Genomic DNA, 11,593 nt, shown 5'->3' with positions numbered 1-11,593 from the left:
ATACACTATGAGTATACAAAAAGGTTGCACTCTATCATGCTAAAGCATGTCAATGTGGAATATGTGAAATTTGAAAAGCAATATGACTATGGAGTATTAGGAACAAATGAGACGCTTAGCATAAAATTTGGCCAAATTATATCTGCCCATTAACCATCGTCAAGGTAGTCTTAGTTTGATGGGTCCCTGACCTGTGTGAATACTTCTGTAAGGCTGATGTCTGAATTCCTGGGTGAATGTGGACACCTCTGTCATCAGACTTTGAGGCCACCTTGACGATGTTTGATGGGCAGATAATATTTGGCCAAGTAATATGCTAAGCGTCTCATGTTTTTTCCCAATACATCATAGCCCTATTACTATTCAAATTTCACATATTCCACATTGACATGCTTTAATATGATAGAGTGTAACCTTTTTTTGTATATTGTATATGGAGGTAGCTCCTCCTGGTATGCACCTATTCACACTAGTCTGGATGTGCCAGTCAGCTTTTTGTCTTTTATATACTATGAGAGGACATTATATGAGACCCCCTGTGTATATATTATGAGGGGGCAGTATATGGACCCCCTGTGTATATTCTATGAGATGACAGTATATGGACCACGGGTTTATATACTATGAGGAGACAGTATATGGACCCCCTGTGTATATACTATGAGGGGACAGTATATGGACCCCCCCGTGTATATACTATGAGATGACAGTGTATGGACCCCATGTGTATACACTGTGTGCAGAATTATTAGGCAAATGAGTATTTTGATTACATCATCCTTTTTATACATGTTGTCCTACTCCAAGCTGTTTAGGCTTGAAAGCCAACTGACAATTATGTAAATCAGGTGATTTGCATCTCTGTAATGAGGAGGGGTGTGGTCTAATGACATCAACACCCTGTATAAGGTGTGCTTAATTATTAGGCATCTTCCTTTCCTTTGGCAAAATGGGTCAGAAGAAAGATTTGACGGACTCTGAAAAGTCAAAAATTGTGAGATATCTTGCAGAGGGAGGCAGCAGTCTTGGAATTGCCAAACTTTTGAAGCGTGATCAGTGATCACCGAACAATCAAGCGTTTCATGGCAAATAGCCAACAGGGTCGCAAGAAGCGTGTTGATAAAAAAAGGCGCAAAATAACTGCCCATGAATTGAGGAAAACCAAGCGTCAAGCTGCCAAGATGCCATTTGCCACCAGTTGTGCCATATTTCAGAGCTGCAACGTTGCTGGAGTATCAAAAAGCTCAAGGTGTGCCATACTCAGGGACATGGCCAAGCTAAGGAAGGCTGAAAAACGACCACCTTTCAACAAGAAACATAAGATAAAACATCAAGACTGGGCCAAGAAATATCTTAAGATTTTTCTAAGGTTTTATGGACTGATGAAATGAGAGCGACTCTTGATTGGCCAGATGGATGGGCCCAAGGCTGGATCTGTAAAGCGCAGAGAGCTCCACTCCGACTCAGACGCCAGCAAGGTGGAGATGGGGTACTGGTATGGGCTGGTATAATCAAAGATGAACTTGTGGGACCTTTTCGGAAGACACCTTGTTCAAGCAGTGGTACAGGAAGAAGTCAGTATCGGTCAAGAAAAACATGATTTTCATGCGGACAGTGCTCCATCACATGCATCCTGCAGTGCTGACGGAGACTATGTCAGAGAGTGGACCCTCTGGATCGCGGATCCGGAGCCCCCGGGTCGAGCACACCAGGTGAAGACCGACCCCTATACAGGGACCGTTTGGGGCAGGACCACAGAGGACGGAGGCGCGACAGCCGGAACCAAGAGGGACGGCTCCACGAACAAAAGGCCTAGAGAAGCAGCGGACAAAACTACTAGCAGGGACAGGTGGCTCAGGGAAGGGCTGAATACGGAAAGACCAGAAGAGGAAACAAGGCGAACTGGAGACAGGGGACGGCACATGGAATGGAGGAACAGGAGAGCCTGGACCGACTGGGGAGAGCGGGGAGGTCGACACAGAGAAAGGCAGGAAGGATAGGCAGGACAGGACTAACTACAGACGAACTGTAGGGGCCAGATTGCTACACAATCATCAGGCGTCCTCCTAACAGCGAGGACGCCTGAAATATACCAGCCCCCGGAAGTGCGTGTGCCAGGCCGGCCCCTCAGCGCCGCCCACCGCTGGAGACAGAGGAAGGGAGGGGGCGCGCGCGTGACAGAGAGCTGGAGCCAGGAGCCGCAGTGAGGGAGCGTGGACGACGGGCACGAGGCCGGACGGGAGCGCGCAGGTAGGAAAGCGCTGCGGTGCGCGCTGCCCTGGAAGGGACATCGGCGGGCATAGCCGCCGATGTCACACATCCAAATACTCCACACTGTGGCTGGCCAGTAAAGGTCTAAAAGAAGAAAAAATAATGACATGGCCCCTTGTTCACCTGATCTGAACCCCATAGGGAACCTGTGGTCCCTCATAAAATGCGAGATCTACAGGGAGGGAAAACAGTACACCTCTCGGAACAGTGTCTGGGAGGCTGTGGTGGCTGCGGCACGCAATGTTGATAGTAAACAGATCAAGCAACTGACAGACTCTATGGATGGAAGGCTTTTGAGTGTCATCGTAATGAAAGGTGGCTATATTGGTCACTGATTTTTTTTTTTGTTTTTGAATGTAAGAAATGTTTATTTCTAAATTTTGTGTTGCTCTATTGGTTTACCTGGTGAAAATAAACAAGTGAGATGGGTATATATTTGGTTTTTATTAAGTTGCCTAATAATTTTGCACTGTGATAGTTATCTGCACCAACAGATATCCTCCTAAGATAGCCAAATCTAAAAAAACCCACTCCAACTTCCAAAAATATTAAGCTTTGATATCTATGTGTCTTTTGGGTTGATTGAGAACATAGTTGTTGTTCAATAATAAAAAGTATCCTCTCAAATACAACTTGCCTAATAATTCTGCACGCAGTGTATACTGAGGAGACAGTATGTGGCACCTCCTGTGTATATACTATGAGGAGGCAGTATATGGACCCCCTGTGTATATACTATGAGGAGACACTATATGGGACCCCCCTGTGTATATACTATGAGGGGACAGTATATGGAGCCCCCTGTGTATATACTATGAGGGGACAGTATATGGTTCCCCTGTGTATATACTATGAGGAGACAGTATATGGGACCCCCTTGTGTATATACTATGAGGGGACAGTATATGGGACCCCCTTGTGTATATACTATGAGGGGACAGTATATCAACCCCACTGTGTATATTTTATGAAGAGACAATTTATGGGACCCCTGTGTATTGTCACGCTCGCGCCTAGGCTGATTGGCGCGAGCCGGGGGGGGTTGTGTCCCCACTGTACCACAAACCAGACTACCCTGGAAGGGGCGTGACTACGGCAGCTACCTCGGTCTTCACTGGAGCCTCTCATGGTGAGGTCAGGCTTGTGCGGCAGGTAGCTGCCGGGTGCCACTCCAGGGTGGTGTCTAGCTGTGGCTGCTGATCCCACTCGGGAACAGGACACCTGGACAGGTGCGAGTGACAAACAGGCTGAGACACAAGGCAGGTGGGCACGGCTTGAGACACAGGGCAGGCGGGCACGGCTTGAGACACAGGGCAGGCGGGCACGGCTTGAGACACAGGGCAAGCGGGCACAGCATGAGACACAGGGCAGGCGGGCACGGCTTGAGACACATTGCAGGCGGGCACGGCTTGAGACACATTGCAGGCGGGCACGGCTTGAGACACAGGGCAGGCGGGCACGGCTTGAGACACAGGGCAGGCGGGCACGGCTTGAGACACAGGGCAAGCGGGCACGGTAAGCAGGCATGGCTTGAGACACAGGGCAGGCAGGCACGGCTTGAGATACAGGGCAGGCAGGCGTGGTGTGCGAAGGAACAGGTAGGGACCTGTTCACACAGCAGGAGCGGATACTGGCTGGAAGGAATGGAATATGGAGGAACAGGTAGGGTCCTGTTCAAATAGGAGGTGCAGGTACGGGTACAGATAGGAGAGAGTGGAATATGACAAAAGCAGGAGTTCGGAGTAGGTCGGAGCCGCCGGAGTGCGGAGTAGGCGGAGCCGCCGGAGTGCAGAGTAGGCGGAGCCGCCGGAGTGCAGAGTAGGCGGAGCCGCCGGAGTGCAGAGTAGGCGGAGCCGCCGGAGTGCAGAGTAGGCGGAGCTTGCTAGAGTGCAAAGTAGGCGGAGCTTGCTAGAGTGCAAAGTAGGCGGAGCTTGCTAGAGTGCAGAGTAGGCGGAGCTTGCTAGGGTGCAACGTAGGCGGAGCTTGCTAGAGTGCAACGTAGGCGGAGCTTGCTAGAGTGCAAAGTAGGCGGAGCTTGCTAGAGTGCAAAGTAGGCGGAGCTTGCTAGAGTGAAAGGTAGGCGGAACTTGCAAGAGTGAAAGGTAGGCGGAGCTTGCAAGAGTGCAAGGTACAGACAGGGAGGACACAGGGAACGACACAGCAGGGAAAGGAACCACAGACAAGTAGACTGACAGACAGAGGTAAGATAGAGTACAGACAGACAGTACAAGACAAGGTAGAGGGACCGAAGGATACAGGGACCAGGATATACTGCCTCCTGGAGGGCGAGCAAAGAAGTACCAGGCAAGTACTCAGACAAAGCTAGGACAAGACAGGGACCAGGATATAAGCCTCCTGGCGGGCACTCAGAGTGTACTAGAAATGCTAGGCGTAAAGCCTCTCAAGGAAGGCAAGACAAATGACAAGGCCTGGCTTCCTCAGTAGCAAGGAGCTGACTGAGTATAGACATTGCACAGGCAAAGGTTAGTGGGTGTGGCGACCCTATATAGTAAAGGGCTCCAGGTGATTGGAAGGGGACAGATTAGCCCGCTGCACCCTGACTGCATAGGAAGCAGAGAGGTCAGGCGCCGCCCCCCTATACACACAGTCAGGAAACATGGAGAGCAAGCAGGAAAACAAGAGGCATAGCGCATGGAGCTGGCAGCAGACAGAAATCACCGCATGACCTGGAGAAGTAAGTTGGTGTGGGGGGAAGGGAGGCCATGCAGTGATGCCAGCAGGGTTGTTACATGTATATTCTGTAAGGGGACAGTATATGGACCCCCTGTGTATATACTATGAGGGGACAGTATATGGACCCTTTGTGTGTATATACTATGAGGGGACAGTATATGGGACCCCCTGTGTATATACTAAGAGGAGGCAGTATATGGGACCCCCTGTGTATATACTAAGAGGAGAAAGTATATGTGGCTCCCTGTGTATATACTAAGAGGAGAAAGTATATGTGGCTCCCTGTGTATCTACTAAGAGGAGGCAATATATGGGACCCCCTGTGTATATACTACGAGAAGGCAGTGTATGGGACCCCCTGTGTACAGTATATACTAAGAGGAGGCAGTGTATGGGACCCCCTGTGTATATACTAAGAGGAGGCAGTGTATGGGACCCCCTGTGTATATACTACGAGAAGGCAGTGTATGGGACCCCCTGTGTACAGTATATACTAAGAGGAGGCAGTGTATGGGACCCCCTGTGTATATACTAAGAGGAGGCAGTATATGGGACCCCCTGTGTATATACTAAGAGGAGGCAGTATATGGGGCTCCCTGTGTATATACTAAGAGGAAGCAGTGTATGGGACCCTCTGTGTATATACGAAGAGGAGGCAGTGTATGGGACCCCCTGTGTATATACTACGAGAAGGCAGTGTATGGGACCCCCTGTGTACAGTATATACTAAGAGGAGGCAGTGTATGGGACCCCCTGTGTATATACTAAGAGGAGGCAGTATATGGGACCCCCTGTGTATATACTAAGAGGAGGCAGTATATGGGGCTCCCTGTGTATATACTAAGAGGAGGCAGTGTATGGGACCCCCTGTGTATATACTAAGAGGAGGCAGTGTATGGGACCCCCTGTGTATATACTACGAGAAGGCAGTGTATGGGACCCCCTGTGTACAGTATATACTAAGAGGAGGCAGTGTATGGGACCCCCTGTGTATATACTAAGAGGAGGCAGTGTATGGGACCCCCTGTGTATATACTAAGAGGAGGCAGTGTATGGGACCCCCTGTGTATATACTACGAGAAGGCAGTGTATGGGACCCCCTGTGTACAGTATATACTAAGAGGAGGCAGTGTATGGGACCCCCTGTGTATATACTAAGAGGAGGCAGTATATGGGACCCCCTGTGTATATACTAAGAGGAGGCAGTATATGGGGCTCCCTGTGTATATACTAAGAGGAGGCAGTGTATGGGACCCTCTGTGTATATACTAAGAGGAGACAGTATATGGGGCTCCCTGTGTATATACTAAGAGGAGGCAGTGTATGGGACCCTCTGTGTATGTACTAAGAGGAGGCAGTATATGGGACCCCCTGTGTATATACTAAGAGGAGGCAGTATATGGCACCCCCTGTGTATGTACTAAGAGGTGGCAGCATATGGGACCCCCTGTGTATATACTAAGAGGAGGCAGTATATGGCACCCCCTGTGTATGTACTAAGAGGAGGCAGCATATGGGACCCCCTGTGTATATACTAAGAGGAGGCAGCGTATGGGACCCCCTGTGTATATACTAAGAGGAGGCAGTATATGGGGCTCCCTGTGTATATACTAAGAGGAGGCAGTGTATGGGACCCCCTGTGTATATACTAAGAGGAGGCAGTATATGGGACCCCCTGTGTATATACTAAGAGGAGGCAGTATATGGGGCTCCCTGTGTATATACTAAGAGGAGGCAGTGTATGGGACCCTCTGTGTATATACTAAGAGGAGGCAGTATATGGGGCTCCCTGTGTATATACTAAGAGGAGGCAGTGTATGGGACCCTCTGTGTATGTACTAAGAGGAGGCAGTATATGGGACCCCCTGTGTATATACTAAGAGGAGGCAGTATATGGCACCCCCTGTGTATGTACTAAGAGGAGGCAGCGTATGGGACCCCCTGTGTATATACTAAGAGGAGGCAGTGTATGGGACCCCCTGTGTACAGTATATACTAAGAGGAGGCAGTGTATGGGACCCCCTGTGTACAGTATATACTAAGAGGAGGCAGTGTATGGGACCCCCTGTGTACAGTATATACTAAGAGGAGGCAGTGTATGGGACCCCCTGTGTACAGTATATACTAAGAGGAGGCAGTATATGGGACCCCCTGTGTATATACTAAGAGGAGGCAGTATATGGGACCCCCTGTGTATATACTAAGAGGAGGCAGTATATGGGGCTCCCTGTGTATATACTAAGAGGAGGCAGTGTATGGGACCCCCTGTGTATATACTAAGAGGAGGCAGTGTATGGGACCCCCTGTGTACAGTATATACTAAGAGGAGGCAGTGTATGGGACCCCCTGTGTATATACTAAGAGGAGGCAGTGTATGGGACCCCCTGTGTATATACTAAGAGGAGGTAGTGTATGGGACCCCCTGTGTATATACTACGAGAAGGCAGTGTATGGGACCCCCTGTGTACAGTATATACTAAGAGGAGGCAGTGTATGGGACCCCCTGTGTATATACTAAGAGGAGGCAGTATATGGGACCCCCTGTGTATATACTAAGAGGAGGCAGTATATGGGGCTCCCTGTGTATATACTAAGAGGAGGCAGTGTATGGGACCCTCTGTGTATATACTAAGAGGAGGCAGTATATGGGGCTCCCTGTGTATATACTAAGAGGAGGCAGTGTATGGGACCCTCTGTGTATGTACTAAGAGGAGGCAGTATATGGGACCCCCTGTGTATATACTAAGAGGAGGCAGTATATGGCACCCCCTGTGTATGTACTAAGAGGTGGCAGCATATGGGACCCCCTGTGTATATACTAAGAGGAGGCAGTATATGGCACCCCCTGTGTATGTACTAAGAGGAGGCAGCATATGGGACCCCCTGTGTATATACTAAGAGGAGGCAGCGTATGGGACCCCCTGTGTATATACTAAGAGGAGGCAGTATATGGGGCTCCCTGTGTATATACTAAGAGGAGGCAGTGTATGGGACCCCCTGTGTATATACTAAGAGGAGGCAGTATATGGCACCCCCTGTGTATATACTAAGAGGAGGCAGTATATGGGACCCCCTGTGTATATACTAAGAGGAGGCAGTATATGGGGCTCCCTGTGTATATACTAAGAGGAGGCAGTGTATGGGACCCCCTGTGTATATACTAAGAGGAGGCAGTATATGGCACCCCCTGTGTATGTACTAAGAGGAGGCAGCATATGGGACCCCCTGTGTATATACTAAGAGGAGGCAGTATGTGGGACCCCCTGTGTATATACTAAGAGGAGGCAGCGTATGGGACCCCCTGTGGTATCACACAGTCCTGTACGTGGCTGAGGTGGCCGCTGCTCTCCATCCTTAGTTTTCGGCTTCATCCCCGGCTCCCGTTTCCATGACTACCAGAGTGTATAAAGCTGTGGGTCTCCGCTCGCCGGCATCAGTCGCTCCGCAGCTTCCAGGATGCTCCGTCCCCGGGACCTCCGGCGCAGCTCGGGCACTCGCACCTTCCTGGACGCCATGCACGGCGGTAAGGTGCACCTGGCGCGCTTCGTGCTGGACGCTCTGGACCGCAGGATCGTGAACTCCCCGGCGGGGGAGCAGGGACGCACCCCGCTGATGTTCGCCGTGTGCCTGAAGGAGGCCGAGCTCCGGAGCCGCTTTGTGCGGCTGCTTCTGGACAAGGGCGCGGATGTGAACGGGCAGGACGAGGCGGGGCGCACGGCGCTGAGCCTGGCCTGTGAGCTCGGACACCTGGACGCCGTGAAGCTGCTGGTACAGCACAGCGCGGACCCGGAGATCGCGGACCGGGACGGGAATCGGGCGCTGATGTACGCGGCGTCCTGCGGCCACAGCGCGGAGCTGCTCTTCCTGCTCCGCTCCTACAAGCGCTTCGGGCTCCGCCTGGACGCCACGAACAGAGCGGGCATCTCTGCCCTGGACGCCGCCCGGGTGTCCGGCCACTGGGAGTGTGAGCGAGCGCTGAGCGGGCGCGGCCGGGATAGAGAGCCGACTGCCCGCAGCCCCAAGCCGCTGTCCCGGCATGTGCTGCAGCGCTTCTCCCGGCCCTTCTCACACCGCAGGGAGGACGAGGACAGCGCGCAGCCCCGGAGAGCCATCACCCGCTCCGCTAGCTGCTCGCCGGCCCACGCGGAGGCCCTCCCGGAGAAGGCGACGCTGCCTGTGCCCGAGGCCGGCATCCAGCGAGCGCACAGCTGGGACGGCTCTGGCACCGGGGGAACATCACAGTGCAGCCGGCTGCTGCGCCGTGGAACCTCGCCGGACTTCTGCCAGGAGCTGCCCCGCCACCTCGGAGACATGAGGGCGAAGAGGAGTGACAGCAGCTGCAGCCGGAGCCAGCTCCTACCGCCCGATGGCAGGCAGGCCCTGGCCCTATGACCTCCCCGGGACAACCAGGACTGTGACTCCTGCAGCAAACCAGGAGTGTGGTCACCTACAGCAAGTGACAGGCAGCCTTGCCGCATTCACCTACAGCAAGTGACAGGCAGCCTTGCCGGCAATGGGACTGTGCAGCAAATGGTGACCAGGATTGTGGTCCTGTGACTTGGCCAGCAGCGGAGTGATGGACGTACAAGAAGCCTGTACTCTGGTGTATATGACTATTGTAGGGGCCATGACCGATATGTTGCCCTAAAGGAGCAGAGGGCGGACCCCTGCACACCAGACATATATAAGGCGTATTATATGGCGTTACTAACTGATGAAATCCTGGGTCTCCACCCCTGGACATCTATAGAGCTTAGAATTTGCCTTATATTTATAGGTAACAATTTGGGACCCAAAATCAGGATCTGGTGATCACCAGGGTTGTGCAGCGCCTCTTCTTTCTGCACTCTGGCCGGATGGGATCCTGTTCTAGCCACCAGTCCACACGCAGTATAACTCCCAGGCATCGGACTATCACCTCCGAGTGCCGCAGCGTCTCCCGGTGCCAGATGCAGGAATGGGGGCGCTACACAACCCTTTGAAGGGAAACGGTCAGTATGATCAACCACCTCAACCTGGGTATATGGGAATGCCAGTCTTTATATGATGTTGATAGATTTAGCCTTGATTTGGTCTTGAGGCATGAATTGCTCTGGGTGTGACGGCACTTTTCCAGTACCAGCCTCTTTAGCTTGATTGACAGCTCAGATTTCCCTGTATGATGTCAGTGCTGGGCGGGGGAGGAGGCTTGGGAAGTGCTCGGTCACACCCGGAGCATTTAATGACTCATTTATGTATTGATAAAAAAAAAAACAAATCTCAGGAACACTGCATCAGATTATTTGTATGTATGTGTGTGTGTATGTATGTCTATAGTGTGTGTGGAGGAGGGGGTTGATGTTACTGACGGTCCCTTTAATGTGCCACAAAGCCTTTTTCCACCATTGCACTGCTTATACATGGATATTAAGTTAGATAACTATGGAAATATTTTGTATTATTACTATTGTGTAGTAAAACCTAGAGCTGAAATCACAATTCTGCAGGTTATCACTTAATGCTTTTTAAAAAGGCATCGCTGCTATTCATGGGAGTATCTGCCTGTCTGCTGGTCGGGTGGCGTGGGCTGCTACAACGGTTCATGAATCCCATAGAAATGAGGTGGAATTCGGGAAACGGTTTAGTGCTGTCTCTAATACTCTTTGCAGAACTATGGTCACCTCTGCCACCACCAGGTATATCCCAATTCCTCCATGACTGGCAGAGACGTGAATATCCTAAAGATCCAACATGACAAGAAGACTTGTCACCACGTCAGAAGTGTCCAGTTTTTGCTTTTTATTCATGCTCTTCCTCTAATTATTCCTTTCTTGTGTGAGTTTTTTCTAAATCCACCCTACGTGTCAGAGATATGGGCCTTTTTATTCAGGGTATGGTTCACAGGATCCTCAGGGGCGTGTCTTTAGGCTGCTCAGCACGAGCCACACCCACTTTGTAAACACCATAAAAATTAGCCGTAAGTTAAAGGCCCATATCTCTGGGAACCATATGATGGATCTACCCTAAGATGTACCCCTAAAGGCCAAGCTGAGCCCCGGTAACGTAGGGAGGCAATGAGTGCTGCGCCTTTGTTCTATAATGTAGACCACACTGTGTGCAGGCAATGTCACAGCAAAAAATTCTGCAAGATTTCAGCTCTGAAGGCTAAAAAAGAGTGACTTGAGCTCTGGACCATACTGCAGGCGAGCTCAGGATCAGTAGCCGTCACCAGCGTATTTATACCTTTCATTGGACAGGTTGGTTGTAGCCGTGCCGTCGCGTAGAGCTGCTGCATGTGGCTGTGGGCATTGCCCGCGTAATGTGGGTGTAGTCTGGATGTCTGCGGCTACATGAAGACCAAGCCTTAAAAAGCTCTTCAGGGTTGTGAAAATAGAACTTTCTATGCCCCTAATTGTAAATGCAATAAACTTTGGAAAATACCTCCATTTACAATTTCCCCTCTGTTCACCTGTTTCTCTATTGACTTTCACGTCGAGCGCCACCATGTGGTGGAGTCGTGTACCCACAACTGTTGTTTGTTTTACATTTTGGATTATATCCATTATTTACGACCAGAAAAGCCTTTTCTAATTGTCAAACAAGGCAGATTACTAGAGCCATCTGTGATAGTGGCCGTCTGCCCGTCTTC

General features: G+C 50.9%; 1 protein-coding gene across 1 annotated transcript; it reads left to right on the top strand.

Moving 5' to 3' along the window:
- The first annotated feature begins 8,390 nt into the window (after positions 1–8,390).
- On the top strand, positions 8,391–11,384 carry ANKRD63 (ankyrin repeat domain 63). Its single transcript, XM_073566731.1, has one exon. The coding sequence runs from the start codon at positions 8,422–8,424 to the stop codon at positions 9,355–9,357; it is 936 nt and encodes a 311-aa protein (XP_073422832.1). The 5' UTR covers positions 8,391–8,421; the 3' UTR covers positions 9,358–11,384.
- Positions 11,385–11,593: the final 209 nt, after the last annotated feature.

Source organism: Dendrobates tinctorius, unplaced genomic scaffold (assembly GCF_039654945.1).
Source record: "Dendrobates tinctorius isolate UK_male_01 unplaced genomic scaffold, ASM3965494v1 ptg000019l, whole genome shotgun sequence".
Lineage (NCBI taxonomy): Eukaryota > Metazoa > Chordata > Amphibia > Anura > Dendrobatidae > Dendrobates > Dendrobates tinctorius.
Note: the sequence above shows the minus strand (reverse complement) of the source record. Positions and strands in the feature narration are given on the sequence as shown.

Coding starts and splice junctions, on each gene's coding strand:
- ANKRD63 (XM_073566731.1), top strand. CDS start 8,422: ATGCTCCGTCCCCGGGACCTCCGGCGCAGCTCGGGCACTCGCACCTTC.